At 44.1% G+C, this 27,198-nt stretch overlaps 1 protein-coding gene across 3 annotated transcripts in view; it reads right to left on the bottom strand.

Moving 5' to 3' along the window:
* Positions 1-331: 331 nt before the first annotated feature.
* The window catches only part of NVL (nuclear VCP like), a 90,150-nt gene continuing 63,283 nt past the window's right edge, over positions 332-27,198 (bottom strand). For all 3 annotated transcript variants that reach the window (XM_026509489.4, XM_057315573.1, XM_044387961.3), the window contains 4 exons: positions 12,869-12,945; positions 10,459-10,547; positions 8,022-8,092; positions 332-648 (listed from right to left, as the gene is read on the bottom strand). In XM_026509489.4, coding sequence (XP_026365274.1) covers positions 604-648; positions 8,022-8,092; positions 10,459-10,547; positions 12,869-12,945 — 282 coding nt within the window. In that variant the 3' untranslated portion in view covers positions 332-603. The remainder of the gene's footprint in view (positions 649-8,021; positions 8,093-10,458; positions 10,548-12,868; positions 12,946-27,198) is intronic.

Here is a 27,198-nt window from a genome sequence, read left to right as displayed (position 1 = left end):
GAGAGTCAGAAGTCAGGAGATGGGAACTGCTCTGACTTCGAGGGAACTCGAGCGAAACAGGAACAGACGCAACAGCTCACTCCTGGCCCTTCTGTCAAGGACGACCTGGGGCAGCTGGAGAGAGGGGCCTGGCAGGAGCCAGGCGCCCACGCGACAGCCATGTCTCGCGGCTGGTTTCCTGCATGTGACAGGGGCTATCAGGGGATCCTGGGGCGCAGGAGACGGTATTTGGCGGTGACGGGGCCTCAGGCTGGCAACTTACACTCAGATGGCTCAGGGGAAAAGTTCTTTTTACTGTGATCGCAACTCTTCCAAAGTACAGTCGAGACTATTTCAAAATAAACATTTTATTAAAAAAAAGTTATCGGTTATTTTAGTTGAGCAGTTAAACGTCTCTCTTGTTTTTGAAGAGAAGGGAGGGTGTTCCCACGCCTGGCTAGGCAGCTGGGAAGAGTCTTTGGCTCTGACCGGACGCATCAGTCTGGGATAACACACGCATTCGGGGCCCCATCCGCGTCAGGTCGCAAGTGGGCAGCTCAGGGCGAGTGGGTTTCTCGGCCGGCCGGACGCACTGGCCTGTTCCGGGGCCCGCCGCCACTGGGGTCACTGGCTAAGGGACCACTGCAGACTTTCATACATCACCTGGTCCTGAGAACAGGGGACAAGACAGACACAGAGCTGGTGAGTGTGACGGGGGCTGATGTCCCACCCCCAGGCCCACACAGTGACCATGACTGGAGGTAAGGTCTCCAGGGAGGCCGTGAAGTTATAACGAAGCCGGCAGGACCAGCATCTCTGCAGGAAGACGGATGAAGAACAGGCAGGCCCGGGGAGGCTGTGTGAGGACATGGGGAGAGGATATGCAGCCTCGGGAGAAACCAGCCCTGCTGACACCTCGACCAGGGACACCCAGCCTCCAGCCCTTCCACCTGCAGCTCTGCCGGCTCTGGAGTGTGGCCCGCCTGCCGTGGGATGTGTGATCCCGACTCCCAGCTGCCCCCACATCAATCCCCGTCTTTCTGTCACTGCTGTGGGGATCAGCATGATGGACTGTCTACAGAAGTTATGTATTAGGGTCGGCTCATGTACACTATCACAATGTTATAATTATTGAGGCTTTTGGAAAACAGCTTGGTGTTTTTAGCACGCCCCCCCCCCCCCGCCCCCAGCTTGGTCTTTCTGCAGTTTTCCTGCTGCTGCAGTTTGCTTGGTTTCCACAGAACTTTCGGTCGCCCCTGTCTGGTCTCCAACACAAAATACGCAAAAATTAAAAGACCACAGAGCAGAGCCATTTAAATGATTTCGAACAACAACAAAGGTCTTAGCTCTGAAGTGTCTACCGAGCAGCCTGGGGACACGCGCCAGACATTTGGCGGTCGCGGAGACATTCACAGAAATGCACCATCGCTCCCAGAAGCGGCCATGATGGGCCCAGCCGCACGCATGAGGTCTGTCCAGTGTTCAGAGGGGACTTTACGACCATTAGCTTTTATTCTAGGATGATCCTGAATCAGATAAAGGCAGAACGGATGTTCTCTCTGCAACAAGTCAGAACCCTGACCAGAGGGCAGGGCGGATTTTCCATTCACGAGGGAAAGTCATTTCCTGGACTGTACTTAATGGTCACCTCCAATTTGAAAGATGGAATTGAAGAACAAAAAAACACAACTATGTACTTGTTTCAGTGATTTTTCAAGTTTTCTCAGTTTCAAAAGTGAACATAAAATAGGAATTAGTGAAATGCTGAATTAACTCCGAAATAGGATAAAAGCGTCCCTCTGTATATTAGTAATAGTCTATAACCAGGTTAGAGCAATTCCTTTTTTAGAGTAAAATAACTTCTTAAATTACAAACAAGATTTATCATAGAAATATTAGAAAATACAGATCAGCAGAAAAAAGTTAATCCTCATTTCCAGAGATAATTATTATTACTATTTTGGTCCTCTGGAACTTTAAAATTACTATTTTTCAATATATATTTTTAAATTTAAAAATTTTTAAATTTATTTTGTAAGTGATCTCTACACCCAACGTGGGGCTTGAACTCACAGCCCAGAAATCAAGCGTCATGCACTCCACCAACTGAGCCAGCAGGCGCCCCTCAATATTTAAATTTTTTGAACAGGGAAGACCACATGGTGCAAAGTTCAAAGAGGACAAAGGCCCCCCAGGCACCAGTCTCTCCCCACAAGCAGCTGTCACTGGTTTCATAAGTAACTGCTTCATGAGGGTCAGTTAAGGAGCCAAATAAGGAACGTAAAGCTTCACCTTGATGTCATGCCTTATTTTTAAAAGATCAATCAAATTAATAATTATTCAAACAAATTAATATTTATTCAAAATTCATACTATGCCCATATCTGAAAGAGAAGTTGTGGTTTCTTATTCTTTAAGTTTTTCAGAAATCAAATATTTAAAGATTCATGATCGGGGGCGCCTGGGTAGCGCAGTTGTTAAGCGGCTGCCTGCGGCTCAGGGCGTGATCCCGGCGTTCTGGGATCGAGCCCCACATCAGGCTCCTCTGCTGGGAGCCTGCTTCTTCCTCTCCCACTCCCCCTGCTTGTGTTCCCTCTCTCGCTGGCTGTCTCTCTGTCACATAAATAAATAAAATCTTAAAAAAAAAAAAAATAAAATAAAGATTCATGATCACCAAAAATATGAAGAAGAATATGCTAGTACTAAGTGTCACTAGGACATACAGGTAGCCTTTCACAATGTGTGGTACGACAGGTGCAGATATGTTTTTAAATCAGTTGATCCCTTTTAAGACAAGTTACGTGTAAGCCACTTTCTAACACTGATGGGATCAAGTGACCAGGTTAACACGTGTTCTCTGTGCAGGAGCCCCGTCTCCCGCGATTTTTCTATCTGTGAGTCTAGCACAGGGCCTGGCACGCATACAGCAGGTACTCGATACAAGTGAAGAGTTGGATCTTAGGTAATCAGTTAAAACACAGCTGGGGGAAGGGAAACTCTGACTTGAAAAGTTGTTCTCCTCTCCTCTCCACTCACTTGAGGGGTGTCCATGGGGTGGAAATAATCCGGGAAATGAACCATCTACTCCTGAGTGTGGAGAAGAGAATGGAAGAGCTGTGGGCAGTGGGTGTGAAAAACATGCCACCAATGAGCAGATAAACAGGAGGGTTGCTCTGGGGTAGTTTAATAGAGGAAGCAAAGAAAACAATCCGACTGAGTGAGGTTTCCTTCCTGACGGTGGAAGAATGCCAGAGTAAGCAGAGTGAAAAGACTGTAACGTGAGATAATAAATATCTGGGAAAATAATCTCAAGCTTTCAACGTGGACTAGTAGCGAAGCCGGCCTCAGGTCTCCAGGGTGCAGGGAAACCAGCACCGGGAATTACGATGCGCTGTCTGTAAAGCTATGTGCGGGCGGGAGACGGGGAAGGATGACGCAGCCAACATGCACGTCTCTGGATTCTGGGAAGCCACTGGCGGAGGGCCCAGGCTTTTGTGTCAGGAATCTGTCCTCACAGACTGCAGCCTATCAGGTCCTCCTGGGACCAAAGAGGACGCGGCCACTCATTAGCAATTAGGATGGGCAGGGATCTCCAGGTGGAGCCTAAGGGCCCAGCCCTGCTGGAGTGGGAGCTGGTGATCATGGACAGAAAGAGAGAAGGAGTGCCTACTCACTGTCGACACCCCAACCTCAAACAGCTACTGAGGGTTTGCTGGGCCAGGTGACGCATTTCTGCATTTGGACTCTAAACTAAGAGCGTGCCAAGTGTTTGAAAACTGTGAAGGCCAGCTCTGCAGACCTTGGGACAGGACGTGCACACCTTTCTTCTGTCTTTTTAGACATTTCCTCATCATTAATCCTACATTAACTCACTTCGAAGCAATTGCCATTTCTGTGAGTAGGTCTGAGAGGCTAAAATGTGTGTGTTACTTGCACACTGAACAAAGTCTAGTGATTCTCTTTCAGGAGCAAACTCCAAACCCCAATCCTGCCACTACCATGTCACTTAACTTGAGTTACCAGCATCTTATTTACAGATTTTCATTCTAGAGCTTGAAGTTGTGACCTTCATAAAACTCCGCAGCCCCTCACAGCCCAGCCTGGCCAGAGCATCTAATTTCCTAACTGGCTACACTGATTGGTTCTGGCATGGGATCCCAACCTGGGCTGGCCCGACCCCAGGCTTCCCTGAGACTCTCCTGCCAGAGCCGGCAGGGAACTCTCTTGCTGGGACGTGTCTGGGCCTGGAGGCACCCACCTTCCCCCTGGAAATGAAGCAATGGGGTGCTGCAGCCAGCATGCCTAGAGCCAACTGTGCTCTCAAGATCCTTGTTACATGGACCAACAAACTCTGTTGTTGTTTTTAAACTCAAATTACATCATTTTATTTATTTATTTGAGAGAGAGAGTGCACGCTTGGGCATGAGCAGGGGGGAGCTGCAGGCAGAGGGAGAAGCAGGCTCCCCGCTGAGCAGGGAGCCCAATACGGGACTCGATCTCAGGACCCTGGGATCATGAACTGAGCCGGATGCAGACACTTCACCAACTGAGCCGCCCAGGTGTCCCCAACGAACTGTTTTTCCCTGCTCACCTGAGCTGGAGTTGGCTTTCTGTCATTTATAACTAAAAGAGCCTTCATTTTAAAAGCAGAAAGAGGTGGCTTATCAATGAGCTGCTCAGATTCACAGCCAGAAAAGTGCCACAGTGAACGCCACACCTTTGGACCTCACCTGTGCCTCTCATTTCAGTAGCACTGTCCTCGACCAGAAGGAAGAGGTTCTTTACCACAGCTCTCAACTGGGAAGGACCAGGAAAAAAGAAGGAAGAAAGATCTGAGACCACCAATAAACACAATATATATTGGTGTCAAATTCACCCGCAAAAGTGTGCAAAGGAGATAAAGTGAAGACTTAATCTAATTCTAGCTGCTTGGATGAAAACATGGCCAAATTTAGAATCAGGTCAAGTGAATTTCAAACTTCACACGACACATTTGTAGCCTCTGTAATAAAGTCACTCGAGCAGCAAATATGTGAACTTTTCAAAATTACAGCAAAGTTTCTAGAAAATTGATCTTTTTGGAGGTAAAGAAAGTAAGAGAGTGAAAAATGAGCTATCCAAGGTTAATACATAAAAACCAACTGAACTTCTATATATTAGAAACAATTAGAATAACAAGATGTAAAAAAAAATCCACAAATAACATAAAAAAGTATAAGTAACTTGGGAATAAATTCGATGAAAGATGGTAAGACATTTACCATGAAAACTCACAACATTACTGAGCAAATCAGATGGATCAAAGCGAAAGGAATTAAAAAGTGAATAAATTTATAGAAGAGAAAGTAAACGAATCTAAATAAATGGACAGATGAACTAAGCTCATGAAGTGAAAACCTCACTATTCTTGAGCTCTGCTCTCACAACTGATGGGGATTCAGTCCGATTCCAAATCCCAGCAGGTTTCTCGTGTAGGAATCAATAAGTGGATTATAAACTTTCTAGGGAAATGCCAAGGGCCTAAAATTAAAAAAAACAAAACAAAACGGGGGGGGGGAGAGAAGAGGACAAATTGGGAGAACTTATACTACCTGATTCCAAGACTTATAGATCTATAGTCACCAAGACAGTGGCAAAAAAAGATATCATGGCCTGAAGACAGACGTAGACAGAGGAAAGGAACGGATTCACACATCTGTGAACAACTGGTTTTCAGAGGGTGTGGTGACTCCGTAGGAAAGTCTTCTTGACAGAGTTGGAGCAAGTAGGAGCCACATGGAAACATGGAACCATGACCCCCATCTCCCCTCCCATCAAATGAAAACATTAATCTGGGATGGATCACAGGCCTCCATGTAAAAACTAAAAGTATGACACATCTAGAAAAAGGCAAAGCCGAGAACCTTTGTGAACTTGAAATGGCCAAGATTTCCCATGGCAGGACACACAAGCCACACACGCAGGAGCCGAGTCAGCCTTCGTCTAGGATTCAAGGCTCCTGCTCTCCAGAAGATGCCTTTAGATGACAGAAAGGTGAGCAGCAGATCTGGAGAGAATATCCTCCGCATGCACATCTGAATAAGCTAAGAATTTGTGCAAGTTTACAGTTAAGGAGAGAAACAAGCCTCTTGTTTAAGAGCGAAGCGCGAGGACAGGACAGAACTCCAAATGGCCCACAAGCAGGTGAAACCACGCTGGCCGTCCTACCGTTAGGAGATGCTCACAGACAGCACACAGGACACCGGCCCCGTCACTGCTGGACACTGCCGTGAAAGGACCATGACACTGGGGGACTCGGCCGCTCCCACGGAGGAGTCTGGAGCCCCGGCCACTCCGTGCCAGCTGCGCACCCAGGAGAAGGGCAAGCCCGCACACTGCCCGCGCTCCCACATGAACCTCGTCCCCTCTTGTACACACTCACGAAAGCCACACACACCCCGGCAGCGCCAAGTGTCCCCCAACAGAGGAAAGGAGAAGGAACCGTGCTGTATTCTTATGCCGGAAAGCTGCTCAGATAGAAATCCCCACACAACAGGGATGGACCCCAGAGCAGCCAGACCAGGGAGTGCACACCGCAGGCTTCCCACGGTGTGCTCATAGACGGGTCAGACCTGCGGTCACAGGCAGGGCTATTGGCAGCAGCCACAGAGGGGCCACAAGGTACTTTGGGAGAGATGGAATGTTCTAGACACTGACTGCAGTGCCGGCTATGCTTGTCAGGGGTCACAGAACTGTGCATGTGCACTACCATGTGGCTGCATTTCTACCAAACACAGTGAGGCTAGAGGAGGAGCTGCGTCCACACGTCCTAAAGTCCTGACAAGCCTGGGACTCCGGCTGCAGGTGGGGAACAATTTCAACTAAAACAATGTTTTTAATGACAAAACCTTTGGAAGGACACTTACATCACAAGTCTCTTGTTGATCAGAACAAGGAGCACCAGTCTGTTAAACTGTTTCTGATTTTAATGAGTAAGACTTTTTTTTCTGAACATACTCAGCAGAATGGACCGTTTCCTCTGAGACACAAGAACGCCCGAGAGGCGAAGGCAGACCAGTGTTTCCAGCTACGGTGGAGAACTCAGTGTGGGTATAGCAGACTCTTCTCTAGCTGAATCAGAACCACCGCCAGCCCAAACCAATTAACTGGTTCCTATGGTCAGCAGTGGTAAGGCTGGCTCAGTCAGCACAACATGACACTCTTGATCTCTGGGTTGTGAGTTCGAGCCCCACGTTGGGAGTAGAGATTAATTAAAAATAAAATCTTTAAAAAAAAATAGAAGTGGTACGGTGGTCACCTCACTTAGAAGGTTTACAGCAAACCTTGAGACACGGAACAGGGCAGCCCGCCTCACGTAACTCCTTGGACTCTGACTCAGAGGTTTTCAATCAGCGATTACCGTGAGAAATACTAGGCCTGGCGTAATAAATGGCTAATGGCTTATAGGAAGTCTTAGCCCAGCAGGAAGCAGGTTCTCGAGACTAAGGCGCAGTACACTTCCAGGAGCCCCGAAACAAGAGGCAGCCAAGCGAACGAGCTTTATCACGGGGGTACCCGAGTCAACTGTTTCTGGGGCTGCACACATGCCCGCAGCTCTGTGTCACAGCAGCCACCCTCATCGCCACAGACGGATTATCTCCGCACGGTAAGAAGCAAACACGCGACATCTGGTGTATGTAAAGAAAAGTGGACCAGGTGTTTAGCCATTCTCTGACCTCACGGTGAGGACATCTGTACCTGCCTGAAACACAGGGGTGAGTCCCGGTGCCGTTGGGGAAGTCTGGCTCCAGGCAGATAAGAGTCATCTGGAAGGGTGGAGCAGGTCAAGGGACACATGGACCAAACAGATTAAAAATCCCCAGACAGTGTAAAGACCCACATGGGTCATCCTCTCTCTGGTTTCAATCTTTCAAGAAACACACAAAACTACCATCTCTCAAGAACGCTCCCACAAAGACAATTACTTTCCTTGTTTCCATGAGTTTACAATCTATTGGTCTCCATTCCAGTCTCATCTCTACACATGTTAAGACATTTCTTACCTTTTTTGATATAGAAGATTTCACTTTCTTGAAAGCTTCCTCAAAGTGCTTCTGACTGACCTTGAGTTCACCTGTGGAGCAAATCACAAACACAACTGGGTCGAAAGTGCTAGGGTGTGGCCTCTCCTGAGACACTTCCAAGTGGTCAAGGGAACACGGAGGAGACAGCGATCACATTGGGTCTGTTCTGAGTGACAGTCAAGCCCGATACATTCTGCTCATTAGATGATCTGGACATTTTTTCATTTTCATTTAAATTACACACCTTCCCATATTTAATTTTAAATAAATGCTTAAGTTTTATATCAGCGTCCATTTTAGTGTAAATTTCTTCACTCAGTCAATCGAAACAGCTTACTTTGGGACAAATTATATTAAAGAGTACTTTGTTCATCTTTAATTAGAGAGATCATTACTATTTAAAAAAGAAAGTCCAGGTTTTCATTACCTGCCCCCCTTTATTGAGCTTCACTGACCTATAACATATGTAAGCTTAAGGTGTGCAACTTCTGTGATGATTTCAGACATGTGTTGTAAAGTGATCACCACAAACGTTAGTTGGCACGTCCGTCCCTTTTGTGTGTGTGTGGTAATAACTTCTAAGGTCTACTCTCTTACCATCTTTCCAGTATATAATCCATATTGTTAATTATAATCATCACGCAATAACTCTGATCCCCAGAATGAGTTCATCTCATAGCAGGAAGTCTCACCTTTTGACCAATGTCTCCCCATTTCCCGACCCTCTGCTCATCAGGTGTTAATGCAGGACACCCCAAAGAGACTATCACTCTTAAACAGACACCCTTTGAAGGCCCTCTTTGCACCGTTTGCGCCTTAAGGGCGATGTTCAATGAAGAAGAGCCAGAACTGTTCCTTCTTAAGAATCTAAATAATCTAAATAATTTAACTGTGAGTGGAAAGTAATATTCTGTAGTTATTTAAGTGCATATGCGCTAGTAGACGTAATGGAGTTATATCATAATACGTATTATATATGGAGATAATATCATAACACTGGATCAGAAGGGGCTCTCCTTCTTTATAAGGTCGTGCCATCATGTAAGTAGGGAAATCAAATAACTACATGTTGAACAAGGCTTGCTTTAGAATGTTAGTGCAACACCTTACGAGAGGACAATTAAAACAGTGAACTATCTACACAGATACTAGGATACCATCTTTACCTAAATATAAAATAAAATGTGTAGCTGAACATGTCTAGTGGAAGCTGACTAGCACTACGGATTTCGGGGAGGAAGGTATCAATGCTAAGTCTCTAGAGGACAGGTAACTAGACATGCAAACTGCGGCAGAGCACAGATGTCAGAATTTGCTGCATGAATAAATGAACATCCAAACAGCCAATGCATGCAGAGAGGACTGCAGATTTTCAGAAACGAATCCCAAAACGCTGTCTGACCCCCCTCTCAGGCAGCACACTACTTACACGCTGTTTCTTAGAAGATATTCTAAGTTTGCAAATTATATCACTTACTTCCAAAAGGATTGTTTTATTTTGTTTCAAAAAATCTTTTAAAATTTTATTTTTTATTATTTTGTTTTAATTCTTTTTTTTTTTAAGGTTTTTTTTATTTATTTGACAGAGATAGAGACAGCCAGTGAGAGAGGGAACACAAGTAGGGGGAGTGGGAGAGGAAGAAGCAGGCTCATAGCGGAGGAGCCCAATGTGGGGCTCGATCCCAGAATGCCAGGATCACCCCCTGAGCCAAAGGCAGATGCTTAGCGACTGAGCCACCCAGGCGCCCCTGTTTTATTTTAATTCTTAACTTTAATGCAGAATAAGAAAGCTCTCCATTTTTTTTTAATTATATAATCTGAACGCCCTGGCAATTTTTATTTTATTTTTTTTTCCCTAAATCCAGTGCTCTTTTTTTTCTCTCTAAACTTTTATTTAAATTCTAGGTAGTTAATATATAGTATAATGTTCGTTTCAGGAGTAGAATTTAGTGATTCATCACTTACATCCTCCAAAAGGAATCTGAAATAGCCTACAATAAAAGCAGTTCGGAAAACTGAATCTTAACAAAAACATGGGGACTTCATCACGAAGGTACGTGTGCTGACAAATCTCAGCGGCACAGATGCCGCTGGAACTGTAAACACAAGTTCACTCTGAGATTCTCGGGAGCCGAAGACAGAAGGGAGAGGGAGACAGAGAAACTCAGTGGAAATAAAAACAGACGTGTTTTGGAAATGTGCTGTGTGGACTTCGGTGGGGAGCTCAAGTGGAGAGGTCACCAGATGGTTGCCACAGGCACCACGCGAGGCGAAGCCTATTGGAACGGTCTCGTTAGAGACACATCAGCTTCCTTATCACAGATGCGAGACAACAGTCCCTCTGCGGGTCAGCAGTCGTGTGAGGTGTCCAGAGTGACAAGGACGGGGAACAGAGACACTCCAGAAAGCACCGTACCTGTCTCACCTCCGCCCTTGGGTCTTGTCATTTCCTGTCTCAGGGCGCAGACAGACGCTTCCCGAACCAGAGCAGAGAGATCTGCACCCCTGCAGGAGAAGACCTGCTCTCAGTTACTCTACGACAGTGCAAAGAACAGAGTCTGATGCAGTTTCCAGTCACAGATCACACAACCAGGGAAGAGACTGACCACTATGGTCAGCAGGAAAGAGCTTTTTGCTTTCACTTAAAATATTTCTAGCTTTTAGAAGAAGAATAATAACGACGGAAATAATGCAAGGAATCATAAACACTCCTGTGCTAACAGCTACAGATACTAAAGTTTACGTAAAAAGTCTACATGAATGGCCCAGTCGACAGAAACCTGCACATTCATCGTAAAATCTCCATCCACGAGGCCTATGCTGCCAACGTGCTGACTGACCATACACGACCTACCGCCTAGAGTAAGCTCACAGGAGAGGCATTTACGGCACCTACTTCAAAAGGGGGAAGCACAAAGGCTAGCAAGTCTTTAATGCCCTGACTCAAGCCCAAGCTGAGTGGACCCGTCACAAATGAATTAAAGCAACGAACGAGCCTCCATCTAATTACTTGCGTGATACTATGCTGAGTCAGCACGGTTCCTGAGTTCAACAAGCAACACTGCTGTGGCCTGGTGCTTCGCTACATTACATCTTCATCAGAATTCTTGCAGCTCTTTGGGAGAGAGTTTAGATCTGGGGATAAAAACCTCATTTCTAGACATTAAACTTATTTCATACATAATACTATCCACATAATATATAACATTAAATGCCCACAGAGCTTAAATTATTAGCTGAATGCAATGTTTCTGCGGTTAGGTGTCAGGTTTATAAGGTTGTGCAATAATCACATACATGCTGGGTACTCATCCCTTTCCTTGATATTTAAACATCTCCCACGGGTGCAGAGACCTTGAACTAACATAAACTAGCAGCTGATGGCGGCAGAACTCTGTGTCTCTCAAACCGTGTTGACCACAGCATTAACACCCTAACTGTGCACCATTCAACGTTAATCCTGACCCCTTTGTGAACCTGCGCCCTACACCGGAGAATCCAGAACATGTGGCCCAGGGTAAGTTCTGCCATTAAACTGCCTCTGTGGGTTTTAGCACTCAAAGCTGTAAACTACTCAATTAAGCCTCCTCCCCCTCTTAATAGTAAGTTCATTTAATTGTACGAGTTTGATCCCAACAGGGGTTGTGGGGGCGGGATGCACTCTCCTTAGAGGGAGGGAGGGGCTTCTGCAGATTGCCGCCGCCACTGCCTGGGGTTCCAAGAGTGCCCTGCCATCGAGACAATCCCTGCCTTCACACCTGAGCCAAGACAGGGAAGAGGATCATCGCCCCAGATGCCCATGTATGAAGAAACGAGATAACTACACTTCCTGAGAAGATCCGTGTGGTTTCCAGTGCAATCATCTTGGTAATAAATGAACTTCTTCAATAGAATGGGAAGTACCCAAGTGCCAGCACTGCTCCCGCTGGGTTGTTGGGATGTAAGTTTACACTGTGGAGTACTGTCCTGAATGCCTCGAACATGAAAATACCGTCTCAGAAGCACAGTTGGTTAAACATTCAACTGTTGGTTTCAGCTCAGGTCATGATCTCAGAGTCGTGGGACTGAGCCCGCGGCAGGCTCCGCTCTAAGTGTGGAGTCTGCTTGAGATTCTTTCACCCTCTCCCTCTGCCCCTCCCCATAGCATGCTCTCTTTCTCTCTCTCACTGAAATAAATATATTTTTTAAAAAAGAAAGAAAACACTGCCTTTCTTGCTTGGCTTTGACCTAGAGGAGTATCACGAGCACCGACCAATAAGGCTTTCAAAGCCAGAGGGCAGACATCTCCCCGTTAGTGAAATGTGAGTTCCATTGTCTTCTCTGTGCACCCAAAGTCGGACAGTTAACAACTTTACTTAACGTAAGGAAAATGACAAAAACCACTCCCACACAAACATGAGAGCGCAGGAGAGAAGCCTGATTTCTTGCTGTCACTAACGGCTACGTGGGTTAGGGGTGTGCTGTGAAAAATGCGTTGAGCCTCGGAAAATGAGGCACACACAGGTGACCCTCTTCAGGGCTGAAGCGCCTACACTGAAATGCCTGTTCACGTCTTCTGGAAGAAGAGACCGACAACTGGCGAAGGCAGCCACAGTGAACAAGGAAGCTGGGTACCAAGAGTCAATGTGGGAGGAGACGTGCCCAGCGCCAAAGCTCCTCGGAGCCTCAAACCGGGTAGTCCCTTCTCTCAGAAGGAAGAGCCAGGACAGACGCAGCCACTAACCACCCTGGGCGCTCAACAGGATACCGAACTTAACCCTCCCCACAGGACCACTGTCCCCCATTCTGCCCACGAGAGGTCATGAACTTGAGATAGCGGTACTCACGAATAGCGATCACAGCGCAGGTCAGTGGCAAGGGCTTCCAAATTCACATCTGCACCCAGGGGGGGTCTGGTGCCATTCTAAGAAAGAAAAATCAGTTTTCACTGAGACTTTAAAAGATTGGTGCTTTTCCACATAACAGGTTCTTCGTGAAGAGTAATGACTGCTTGACTAAATGAACATCATTGACTTGTAGACCAGTGTTGTGAGATTTCTATAAATTTCAATTTTGAGAAACAAGGTTAAGAAGCAGACTCCAAAATTCAGAAAGCTACAGGGAGTCCAGAGAGTCTGTGTGCAGCTGCGGCAAGGACAGAAACCACCACCTCAACCTTTCTAAAGGGCACTTCTCTGGCCGATTAAATACGGCAAATACTTCAGCAGTGCTTAGTTTCAATGCGAGGCTGGCTGGCAAGGTGGGAAGAACGGTGAACTTGACCAGGGGAGAATGCCACACGCCCTCTGGGATCTGTGTATTCTCAGCCCTTGTCTATAACTCAAGCCAGACCTTGGTGCCACTTCTCTGATGGCTCATAGACCAACAGATGCCAGAAAGGACAGACATCGGGACATGCTCAGAATTCCAGTGACACACAGGCATACGCTACAGATTTAATGACATTTTAGTGACTTAAAATCATGACATAGATAGGTGGCAGGTCTGTGAGTTTTTGCTTTATTATTCTGATTCATAACATACATATACATGCATAGTCCTTCCTTTGTAACAAATATCACTTTGGGAAACAGCTGAAGAAGCACACAGAAAGTGAGTCAATGAGCTATTAAACCTCAAGGTGAGGTACAACACATCAGTATGGGAGGCGCCGCGAGCGGAGGGCTGGACCAGACGGCGGGGCGCCACACGCAGACACAGTGTCCTCTCTCTTCCTCCCAGCTGTGCAAATTTAACAACTTCATAAACTGCATCTGCTATTACTTGATAAAACGCAATGTTTAACCAACATGAATTCAAGAAACAGTTATGGTTCCCACTCAATCGACACTGACCTGGCAACTCATGGGGAATAAACGCTGTGGGACCTCAGGCAAACGATCTTGGTGCTTCTTTCTTTTTTCCCTCCCGAGTGTGTAAAACTAGACGGCCAGACTGCATGGTCCCTTATAATGTATAAGGTTTCAATTCAGTTAACCCTGGGGCGTGGGTGAGTGGGGTGTGGGGGGTGGGGAGTGGCTGGAAGGAAGGGAGTCTTCGAGGCTCTGGTGATGATCTGTCTTCTCTTATTGCGGTAAAATCTGCTTAACAAAATTTATCAGTGTAACCATTCGTAAGTGACGGTTTAGTAGCACCAGGTACATTCACAGCGTTGTGCAACCGTCCATCTCCAGAGCGTGTTTCATCTTCCCCAAATGAAATGCGGGACGCACAACCACTGCCCTCCCGCTCCCTCCCCCTCCAGCCTGGGCAACCACTGCTCCACGAACGAACGTAAGCGGTAATGTTCTCTTCCTTCGTCTGGAGCTTTTGTTTATAGAAACTCAAGTAGTCGTGTATTTAATGACATCTCCACAACTCTGTATGTGTACTGTACTTCAGTAAAAAGGTCTAAAAAGAAGAAATAACACTGGACCAGGAATTAGGAATTCTAAGTTCTAAAGTTCAAATCTGCAACTGAATGGACTTCTGGGAAGTTCCCAGGTCTTTATAATTTATTTTGGTAATAAAAAAAACCAGCGTGCATCTATTTCAAAAAATACAAGAGGAAGGGAAGTTTCCAAATTCATTCTGTGAGGCCAGCATGATCCTGATACCAAAACCAGATAAAGACGCCACAAAAAAAGAGAACTATAGGCCAATATCCCTGATGAACCTGGATGCAAAAATTCTCAACAATATGAGCAAACTGAATCCTATAGTACATTAAAAAAGACATTCACCACAATCACATGGGATTGATTCCTGGGATATGACGGTGGTTCAGTATTTGCAAATCAATCAATGTGATACCTCACCTCAACAAGAAAAAGGATAAAAACCATATAATCCTTTCAATAGAAGGAGAAAAAGGATTTGACAAAGTCCAACACCCATTTATGGTAAAAACCCAACAAAATAGGTTTAGAGGGAACATACCTCAATATAAAAGGCCATATATGAAAACCCCACAGCTAATATCATCCTAAATGGGGAAAAACTGAGAGCTTTTCCTCTGTGGTCAGGAACAAGACAAGGGTGTTCAATCTCACCACTTTTACTTGACATAGTACTGGAAGTCCTAGCCACAGCAATCAGACAACAGAAAGAAAGAAAAGGCATCGAAATTGGCAAGAAGCAGCAAAACTCACTATCTGCAGATCACATGATATTCTATGTAGAAAACCCTCAAGACTCCACCAAAAAACTGCTAGAACTGAAAGATGAATTCAGTAAAATCACAGAATACAAAATCAACGTACAGAAATCTGTTGCATTTCTATACACCAATAATGAAGCAGCAGAAAGATATTAAGGAATCAATCTCATTTATAATTGCAGCAAATCCAGTAAAATACCTAGGAACAAACCTAACCAAAGAGCTGAAAGACCTGTACTCTGCAAACTATAAGACACTGATGTAAGAAATTAAAGAGGACACAAAAAAATGGAGATACTCCATGCTTATGATTGGGAGAACAAATACTGTTAAAATGTCTCTACTACTCAAAGCAATCTACACATTTAATGTAATCCCTATCAAAATACCAATAGCATTTGTCACAGAACTAGAACAAACAATCCGAAAATTTGTATGGAACCACAAAAGACCCCAAAGAGTGAAAGCAATCTTGGAAAAGCAAACCTGGAGGCATCACGATTCCAGATTTCATGGTACATTACAGAGCTGTAGTGATCAAGAAAGACAGCATGGTATTGGCACAAAAACAGACACAGATCAATGAAACAGAACAGAAAACCCAGAAATGAACCCATAACTATATGGTCAACTAATCTTCAACAAAGCAGCAAAGAATACCCAATGGGGAAAAAATAGTCTCTTCAGTAAATTGTGGTGGGAAAACTGGGCAGCAACATGCAGAAGAATAAAACTGGACCACTTTCTTACACCATACAGAAAAATAAATTCAAAATGGATTAAAGATGTGAGACCTGAAACCATAAAAATCCTAGAAGAGAGCACAGGGAGTAATTTCTCTGATATTGGTTGAAGCAACTTTTTTCTAGATTATGTTTCCAGAGGCAAGGGAAATAAAAGCAAAAATAAACTATTGGGACTTCATCAAAATAAAAAGCTCTGCACAGAAAGGAAATGATCAAAACTAAAAGATAAACTACTAAATGGGAAAAAATATTTGCAAATGACATATCTGATAAAGGGCTAGTATCCAAAATATAAAAAGACCTGATACAACTCAACACCCAAAACCCAAATAATCAAATTAAAAAATGGGCAGAAGAGATGAACAGGCATTTCTCCAAAGACAACATCCAGACGGCCAACAGACACATAAAAAGATGCTCAACATCACTCATCATCAGGGAAATGCAAATCAAAACCATGATGAGACACCACCTCACATAGGTCAGAATGGCTAAAATTAGTAACACAAGAAAAAACAGGTGTTGGATAAGATGGGTAGAAAGTGGAACCCTCGTGCACTGTTGGTGGGAATGCAAACTGGTGCAGCCACTCCAAAAAACATGGCGGTATGGAGGTTCCTCAAAAAATTAAAAATATAACTACCCTATGACCCAGCAATCGCATTACTGGTAAATACTGGGTATTTACCCCCAAAACACAAAAATACCAGTTCAAAGGGTTACATGTCTCCCGATGTTACAGCAGCGTTATCTATAATAGCCAAGATATGGGAGCAGCCCAAGTGTCTACAGACTGATGAATAGATAAAGAGGTGGCATATACGTATTTATACACAATGGAATATTAGCCATAAAAAGAATGAAATCTTGCCTTTTTTTTTTTTTTTGACATCTTGCCATTTGCAACGACATGGATGGAGCTAGAGGGTATAATGCTGAGCAAAATAAGGCAGTCAGAGAAAGACAATTATCATATGATCTCACTCACACGGGGAATTAAAGAAACAAATGAGCAAAGGGGGAAAAAAAAGAAACAGACTCTTAACTAGAGATCACACTGATGGTTACCACAGGGGAGTGTATTTATCACGATGAGCTCTGGGTGATACATGGAAGTGTTGCATCACTACGTCGTACACCTGAAACTAAGATTACACTGTATAGCAACTAACTGGAATTAAAATCATAATTAAAAAAAATATCTGATCTCCAAACAAATGGATAAAATTTTGTGCTACATTTGGGAGGGGGACGGGAAGCAGAGAAGGTGCCTGTATAGCAGCGACTTATGATGATGGAGAGCAGGAATGTTGGGGCTTTCCAGGCTCCCCATGAAGCAGGAAGGCCTGATGCACATGGGCTTGCTGAGACTCTCCAGCATCACTAGAAGCAAGTGGCGGGTAGGGGAGAGGCTGCCTCATCAGGCACGAGCCCGTATTAGATTCTTCATCATTTGCCAGGAACCACCAGCATTACCTTCAGTCACACAGCATATGAACGGGCCCTGCACACACTCCACATGCTGTTTTAATCAGAGGTTCGATCTAAGGAATAAATTCATGGAGGACCGCGAAAGGATAATACTTCTGGACTTAACATTTGAATTTGACTCTTGGGTCAAGCTGGACTCTCATAATGGCCTGCGTTACTGCAGAGTGCATTTCTCTGGACCTTTCATGAAGTTGTTTTTGATGAACTGGCTTTGAGTCTTCAGCTTACAAGAAGAGAAGCGTCAAACTCAGTCCAAAACACTTCTGTGTTTACGACAGGGATGCCATCAAAATTCCGTGTTCTACTTATGAAGGCCGAGAGGAGAAATCTTCCTCACATCTGCACACTGCAGGCAGTGGTCCGCTTTCTAGATATAGGACACCCTTTAAGTGAAATCTTTTGTGATAGCTCACCACACAAAGGAACACAGTGAATGAATAATTATCTAAAGTAATATTTTCGAAAAACAATTCGTAGAATTTAGATTTCAGAAATTTTCTAATTCTTAGGAAATTCATTTTTTTAGAAAAATAAGTAACACCTTATATACAGTCATGTGAAAGAAAGTAATAAGTTGCCCTTTTTTGAGAGTGTGGGGTGTGGTCTACATGGGACACCTCCAGAAGTTTCAGTACCAACATTACTTCCCAACGAGTAGAAATAAGGGCTGAGGAATCTTTGGATCACTAAAACCTAATTATTCTTGGGGCGCCTGGGTGGCTCAGTTGGTTAAGCGTCTGCATCCTTGGTTAAGCCCCTGCCTGATCTCAGGGTCCTGGGATCAAGCCTGCTTCTCCCTCTGCCCCTCCCCTCCAACGCATGCTGTCTCTCTCTCAAATAATCTTAAAAAAATTAAAATAAAATCTAATTATTCTTAACTGAAAAGTGGCTGTGTTTCTGACCTATGGTAAGAAGTAAAACCAAAAGTGAATTCTATGTACTCTTACAGGGAAGCAGTTAGAAATGTAACAGTGGGATGCCTGGAGGGGCTTAGTTGGTTAAGGGTTGGACTCTCGATTTCAGCTCAGGGTTGTAAGATCGAGCCCCGCATCAGGCTCCACACTCTGCAGAGAGTCTGCTTGAGATTTTCTCTCTCCCTCTCCCTCTGCCCCTCCCCTCACTCATGCGTTCTCTCTCTAAAATAAATAAATCTTAAAAAAAAATGTAATGGCACATTAGAAAGCTTATAAAAAATATATAAATATTTTAGAGAATCGTTTACTGAAAAGGTACTAATATATAAAATATTTAGAACTTCTTATACTAACTTGCTTTTTCTTCACTACTGGTTTTATCATTTCTTAATAAAAGCTCTCACAGAAATCTCAAATAATTTGGTGACTACAGAAAGCTGAGCCAAAGGAATTATTAGAAAAAGAAGGAAAACAGTCTCTTAATTAGTTATGGCCTGCAAATTTTAAATAATCCTTCTTCTGGAGCCACTGGGAGCAGGGCAGGACCTTGGGTGAATACAATTCCAAGGAAAGGCTATTCCTAATGGCAGTCTTGGAAGAAAAAAAATGGTAAAATTTGTGGGCACAGAGACTTTGCCACCTAACTCTGAAGTTCCCATGTGAGGAGAAGTTCGCCACAGAACGGGTTAGGTTGATACTAGGTCACCAGCCCACCTTAAGAAACTTCATGCAACAAGGTACAATGTGTAACACCGCACAATTCCTGACCCAGCAACGATCCCTCTCAGGTGCAAGCCACAATCCAGCACCTTTTATTTTATGGCTGAAAACTATGATGCCTGCAAAAATGGCAAAATCTTTTAAGGCTTTTTTGTGCCCTGAGAACTGGGCTTGGAATTGTCAGGTTGAAGGCTCAGACCTATGGCCAGACAGAAATGTGGGTTAAACCCCATTTGCAGTCTGGGTCCCACCAAACTGCTGTCAGCCGTCCAAGAAACTTTAGTGGCCACTACGAGGAGTGTTAAAATTAGAAATGATCACTTGTTTTAAAAGTAGGCTCTACGCCCAACCTGGGGCTGGAGCTCGACCCTGAGATCAAGAGCTGCACACGCTCCACATTCTGAGACAGCCAGGCACCCCAGATAAGATCACTTTAAAAGTGCCCTTAGGGGCACCTTGGTGGCTCAGTGGGTGAAGCATCTGCCTTCAGCTCAGGTCATGATCCCAGGGTCCTGGAATCGAGTCCCACATCGGGCTCCCCGCTCAGTAGGGAGCCTGCTTCTCCTTCTGCCTGCTGCTCCCCATCCTTGTGCATGCTCTCTCTCTGTCAAATAAATAAATAAAATCTTAAAAAAAAAAAAAAGAGTGCCCTTGAAAACAAGGGTTCTCAAACCAAACAAAGAGAATGGGACACCTAGTTTAACTGGTGTGCAGAAGCCTCCAAAATGCTTCAAAATTCCAAAATAGCTATCTTGAAAGATCTGTGGCAAAGGTTAATGAAAAATTAAAAAAGAGAGGCAGCTAACAGAAAAGGCTGTATGATGTCACTGCTCTGCTAGGGTCCTCCTTCCAGTACTCCTCAGCCTCAACCGCTTTTCACTCTGAGAAGGCTATCAAAAATAGGCTCCTTTTCAAACAAGGCCAACCAAGGCCACGTGCCTATGCTGGGGCAGCTTTGAATCCCTGGCCAAAAGCCAAATTCAAGGTCACCGCTAAAAAATTTCCTAAATTCAGGGAGGATCCTGGAAGGCTTCTACACTTGAGTTCTCTCCTAAGATTAATAGGTTGATAAGAAGGCAGGAAACAGGATGAGAGGCCAAAAATCTGACTCTGAAGAGCCAACAAAATGTGCCAAAGTAGTGCCTGCACACACACCCCGTCTCCCCTCGAAAGAGGTCTCCCGTCTGGCTGTCCCAGAGCTGGAGAGGCTCCCAGGGATGGCCTGGTGAGCTGGGACGTCACTCCCAGAAACAGCCAGGAAACAAAAATCAAAATTAATAGAAAACCTTGTCAAAGTCTAGGCGATACCAGAGCCACACCCTCTGCCTTAACCTGCATGGAGCCTGTAGAAGGGATCCTGGGGAAACACCAAAGCCGCCAGAGGGTGAACACTCCCTCCAGAGTCCACCCTCCCAGACCTCTGTCTGTAGTATCCCCCAGAAAAAGAAAGACAATTTTTGCGCCTTCTTTGGTGACGTCTCTGAAGTTCAAGGGGTGGTTCAATATTGCCAGAAATATTTACTGTTTGTCCCTGCTAGAACTGACAAAATACTTAAAAGGATTGTTTTAGTACTTGGCCAAACTGGAGGCTGACACTCACAGCCTGACAGGAATGTTTTTTCGGTCCTCTCCTCTGAGCTAAGCTAAAAAGATGGAACCAGACAGAAAGAAAAGCCTTCTGTAGGCTTTGTGGAAGGATCCCTAAAACTCTTTAAAACACAAAAACTAACCCAAATATTTGGAGCTTCCCCCCCTCAAGTTCATTGATCTAGAACAATCTTTTGTGACTAAAAGCTACGTTCAGTTTGTTGGTTTAATTAAAATAGACACATCTTTGGAGTTATTAACACCGAATATAATGCAACTTCTGTTCCACTAGGGCTTACTAATCAAGTAAGTTCCTGTTACCTGTTACAAAATCGGTTGCCCAAAAAACTAACTTGGAATGACTGACAATATCGGTGAAATTTTTATAAGTAATCAAAGCATAACTGTTAAGAATAAACAATTTAAAAAGATGTAAATGGGAAGAATCTCCAGGTGAAATTTTCAGCAAATACTTTCCAAAGATCTTTTGGTTACTTGAAACTTTAGAGTTGTTTTGTTTTTTAAGTTAAATGATGAGTTAAATGAAATTCACTGACAAATGAAATGAAAATCATTCACAGATGTCCAGGTCATCCCCAAATGAAATACTGAAACATTATTAACACCAGGTTCATCTACATTTGGCTTCCTTTGCAGAGTAACAAAAGATATTTGGGTCTTTTAGAAAACATGTTTTGTGTCACCAAAAAGTTTACCGATAGAAAACATACATTTCTAGAAACTATGAACAGTATTTGTAAATTTATCAAGGTATAGAAGGTACAGTCCACAACTGGTTACTTCTTAATTTTCATTATAAATTAAGGTTTTTAAGAGTTGAAAAACAATTTTATGTGTGGTCAAGGTGAGTAAGGTTGAACACATTTAAGGGTTAAAGAAGCTTTAGTACCAATATTGTACTTAGGTAGAACTAAACCTTAACTTTCTCTTATCTGCTGAAAGGACGAGTTTCCTTGGATTACTGGTCTGCTCTTATATAAGAAATTATAGGGGCGCCTGGGGCGGCTCAGTCGGTTGAGCATCTGACTCTTGATCAGCCCAGGTCGTGATCTCAGGGCCGTGAGATCGAGTCCCACATCAGGCTCCGTGCTGAGCATGAGGTCTGCTTGGGATTCTGTCTCTCCCTCTAGACCCTCCTCAAAAAAAAAAAAAAAAAAAAAAAAAAAGCATTTAATTTTCTGTATTTGCCCTAGAGGTCTTTTTTTTTTTTTTTTTTTTTTAAGATTTTTTATTTATTTATGTGACAGAGAGACAGCCAGCGAGAGAGGGAACACAGCAAGCGAGTGAGAGAGGAAGAAGCAGGCTCCCAGCAGAGGAGCCCGATGTGGGACTCGATCCCGGAACGCCGGGATAACGCCCTGAGCCGAAGGCAGACGCTTTAACGACTGCGCTACCCAGGCGCCCCTGCCCTAGAGGTCTTTAAGTGTTGCCATGGTTAAGAAGGTAACCAGATGTTTCACAGCAGCCTGTGATCCTATTAGCCCAAGTGTTTTAAACCTTTGAAATTTCTGACAAACTTCCCAATTTCAATTCTCAAATGAAGTCTTTTTACCTTAGACTTAATTTTGAAATTGACCGAAGGGACCCTACAACAACTCCAAGAATTTTTTTCTCTCCTTATAAAGAGGGAGATGTTGAACAACGGCTTACTTGCTATGTCCTTGTGGCGGGGGGGGGGGGGGCCCTGCCGTGTTTACGGTGCACTGTGTTGGTACAAAAGTCTTGCAGACATTACATAAGATTCCTAGAGTCTGGTATGTCCAGTATAATGTTACCATCATTTTCCCAGTTGTCATTTGAAAATTCTGTCACAGAAACAACTAAATCGGGGCACCTGGGTGGCTCAGTTGTTAAACATCTGCCTTCGGCTCAGGTCATGATCTCAGGGTCCTGGGATTGAGCCCCCAGTCGGGCTCTCTGCTCAGCGGGAAGCCTGCTTCTCCCTCCCTCACTCCCCCTGCTTGTGTTCCCTCTTTCGCTGTCTCTCTCTCTCTCTCTGTCAAATAAATAAATAAATAAATCTTAAAAAAAAAAGAAAAAAAGAAAAAAAAAAAAAGAACCAAATCTCCTGTCAATCCCATCACAACGGATTCTAATTGATCTTTAACAATAGACGTTTTTTGAAGTTGTCTGTCATTTACAGAGTTATTATCTTAGTCAGACGCTTTCGCAATTATGTTCCTGCCAAAGTAGGTCATCTTCAAGGAGGTGCACAGAAAGGCCTTGGGCAAATACAGGTTTCTGGTAACTTCAGGATCATAAAAATGAACTGCTTAAGAATTTCTGGAACTAAAGGCAAAACCTGGATTCAAACAGAACAGGAATTAATAACATGGGACTGAATGAACTGAGGATTATAGTTTTTACGACTCTTGCTGGAAGCACTGCTGGTTCTTTAATATTTTATTTTTCCAGATTTGAGGAACCATAGATGATTTACAGCAGTTTGGTAAAGCCTTTGTAAACAAAGATGAAACATTTACTTTTCTCCCAGCCTCATCCCCCTAAAATTCAAAAATGAAGGTAACTGTAGAGAAAGACTTATTTGTACCTTTGTCCATATTCTATTCCAATCCTGTTAACTGCTTCTGAGGCTTTGTTACACACCTGTGACTAGACCGGGTCCTGAATTCCAGTTTTCTCAAACATCTGCCCGTGACTCTCCACAGTAACATTTCTGGTCTCCCCACCCTTATGAATTATAATCACTAACAACAAAGACTGTCTTCCAGTCTCCGTTGACTGGCCCATGCCAGGTGGCCCTCACCAGGCAGACGCAGCCAGAGTTCAGGGCTCTGGACTCTGGATCCGCAGCACACAGCTGAACAATGTCACCTGACATCTGGTCTGCAGCAGCTGGAGACCTCAAGTCAAAGTGATGGGAAGAGAAGCAGGCAACCTCGAGGGGGACTGCTTCCTCCTAAGTCTTAAGATGAAACCTTCATACTTCAAACTAACCACAAAACCCTTTCTTCTTTTTCCTCTGCCCTGGTGTTGGCCTAAAAAGGTAACATTATCATCTGTATCTCCCAGGCCATTACTAAGGGGGGAGGGGGGAGTAATCCAACTTCCAAATGACTGCTGGACTTGCCACAATGCTCCTGCCTCAGTTACTCTTGAACAAACTCAGCCCCTCTCTATTGTGCCTGACTCTCTGAGCCTGGGGTCCATTTTCCCGTCTCTGGTTAACAACCCCACACCCAGCAAATCTTGTGTCCAGGCTCTACACAAAGAAAAGAAACAAGGCATGGGTAACCAGAATAAAACCGCCCATGTCGTCTACAGACCCTTCAATTTTACTGGACTCCATGGCTATACCAGAAGGTCCTCGTGACTCAAAATTAGCTCCCTCTGGCAGGTCCCAGCATCCCTGAAATTGGTAGGAATAGATGTAAGTGCAGCTAAGATCAGGAACCTCTCCTTAACTCTTGAAAATATTACGAAATCTGCTCCTAAAGCAGAGCTATCCAACAAAAACACTTAGACTCTGGCCAAAGTTGTTTCTCACACTAGCATTGCCCCTGGATCATATTTTAGCTAAAAAAGGGGCTGTCTGCGCTCTGGCCAACACTGCGTATTGCACATTTCTCGGGAAGCTGAAACTTGGCTACATAAAGTCACCAAATGAGCCACTTGGCTTACAAAAGTAATTCCTTCAACAGGGTCTTTCTCTGACTTGATTTTGATTGGTCTGGGTCTTGGGGACCATGGCTCTGAAATGCACTCCAGACATTGGGAATTATCCTGCTCGTAACGACCAGAGGTGGCTCCCTAGCATGCTTTATTCTCTCAAAAGCTTCAGATGCACTTTCGCGGCCGCTGACCACCAAGCCCACAAGCTCCCTAGGAATGGAGAGTCAGGAAAGGAACGAGGAGAATGACCCACTTAGAAGTCGTGAGCCTGAGGTCATGACCTGTGCTTACCACAGAGCATCAGCAAACAGAGACCTTCAGAGACCAAGCGGGGTGTGGCGCCAATGCCTCAATTTTGATCACATCCACAGGTAGGCTGAACCAATCAGATCAAAAGTGGGGGAATTGTTAAAAAAGAGACAAGGCCACGGACGGAATTAGTTGTGCTGAGTCCCAGTCAGCAAACTGAGACCTAACACCCAACCCAACTGCAGGTTCAGCCTCTCCCAGAAGGTGACCTCAGCCCCAGGTCCCCACCAGCAGGGGCATGACTGACGTGGGAGGGGATCCTTCAGCCCTGTGGTCTAGAACCAGTGGGTCCCCACTAGTGAGACAATCCCCCCACCCTGCGACAGACCCTTCCAACCCCTTAGGAAGGTGACTTGGTGTGAAACGACGTAGTCCTTCCTAATATACTTGCTCATCCAACTTCCTTTCTGCCTTAAAAAACCTTTCTTTTCCTACAGCTCTTCAAAGCTCCTTTCTACCTGCTGGATGGAAAGCTACTGATTTATGAATCGATGAATTATGCCAATTTGATCTTTAAATTATTCAGTTCGATTGTGTTGTTTAACAAGAACAATGTGAAAGTACCAATGGCAAAGAACTGAAGACTTCACAACGGTTAAAATGTAGGCAGTAATGTCTCTGACACTGGCTGCAGATCTCTGCTTTTTCTAGCTCTCTCTCCCCAGGTAAGGGAAAGCCAAAGTGAAATTACATTACTACATGAAGATAAAAATCTTCTGTATAGCAAAGGAAACCATCAAGGAAACAACAAGATAACAGGAGGTATTTGCCAATGACATTTCTTATATGTCAAAATATATAAATATATGAAGAACTTTATACAACTCAACACCAAAAAACCCCTAAATAATCCCATTAAAATGGGCAGAAGACATGAACAGACATTTCTCTAAGGAAGACATCCAGACGGCCAAAAGACACATGGAAAGATACGCAGCATCACTCATCATTAGGGAAATACAAATCAAAACCACAATGAGATATTACCTCACACCTGTCAGAATGATTAAATTAACACAAGACATAACAGGAGCTGGTGAGGGTGCGGAGAAAGAGGACCCTTGTGCACTGTTGGTGGGAATGCAAACTGGTGCAGCCGCTATGGAAAACAATAAGGTTTTAAAAAATTACAAATAAAACTACCCTATGATCCAGCAATCGCATGACTGGGTATTTACCTAAAGAATACAAAAATACTAAATCAAAGGGATACATGACCCCGATGTTTATAGCAGCATTATCTACAGTAGCCAAGATATGGCAGCAGCCCAGCTGTCCATCAAGGGATAGATAAAGAAGATGTGGTACATATACACAATGAAATATTACTGAGCCATCAAAAAGAATGAGATCTTGCCATTTGCAATGACATGGATGGAGCTAGAGAGTATAATGGTAAGTGAAATAAGTCAGTCAGAGAAAGACAAATACCATATGATTTCACTCACACGTGGAATTTAAGAAAGAAAACAAATGAACAAAGGGGAAAAAAAGAGAAAGGGGGGGGGCAAACCAAGAAACAAACTCTTAACTCTAGAGAACACACTGATGGTCACAAGAGGGGATGGGCTGGGGGGATGGGTGATGTAACAGATGGGGATTAAGGAGAGCACCTGTCGTGATGAGCACCGGGTGTCATATGGAAGTGTTCAATCACTACAGTGTACATCAGAATCTAATACTACACTATGTTAATTACACTTCAATTAAAAAGATGGTTAAAATGGTAAATTTAAGTTAAACATATTTTATCATGATTAAGAAAAAGGAAGCTAGGACCCATTTACACTATTATTCCTATAATTCTGATTAAGTATTAGATGTTATAGAACACGGGTTCAAAAAGTATTTCATGTTGTACCATTAATTTTCTTTCTTTTTATTTATTTGCTTTCAAGATTTTTTATTATTTACTTATTAGAGAGAAAGAGAGAGAGAGCGCGCGCGCACGCACAAGTGGGGGGCCGAGGCAGAGGGAGAAGCAGGCCCCCCGCTGAGCAGGGAGCCCAACACGGGCCTCAATCCCAGGACCCTGAGATCATGATCTGAGCTGAAGGCAGATACTTAACCCACCGAGCCACCCAGGCACCCCTCTTTTTTATTTTTTAAAAGATTTATTTGTTTACTTGAGAAAGAGAGCATACAAGCCAGGGGACGGGCAGAGGGAGAGGGAGAATCTCAAGCAGAGTCCCTGCTGAGTGCAGAGCCCGACACAGGGCTCGATCTCAGGACCTTGAGAACAGGACCTGAGATGAAACAAGAGACTGGACGCTCAACCGACTGCGCCACCCAGGCACCCCTGTAACGTTCATTTCAGTGATTACATCTAAACTTAATCACAGAAACCTATTCTTTGTCACATAATAGACTCTGGAATCAGAATGATATCTATTTACATAGTTGATCATAAAAAAAATAAAGGAAGGAAAATTAACTTAATCTTACCACGATAACATGGTAACTGTCAGTCTGAAATTTCTTGCCAGTCTCTGAACATATACAAGGAAACGTACCTGTCTGTATCCTGCTCGTCACTAAAATGGAAACTAGCTGAACATTTCAATATGCCTGGATCACTGTTACGAGGTTCATAAACA

The sequence above is a fragment of the Ursus arctos genome, unplaced genomic scaffold (genome assembly GCF_023065955.2).
Source record: "Ursus arctos isolate Adak ecotype North America unplaced genomic scaffold, UrsArc2.0 scaffold_2, whole genome shotgun sequence".
In the NCBI taxonomy this organism is placed as follows: Eukaryota; Metazoa; Chordata; class Mammalia; order Carnivora; family Ursidae; genus Ursus; species Ursus arctos.
This window is presented reverse-complemented; position numbering and strand designations above follow the sequence as displayed.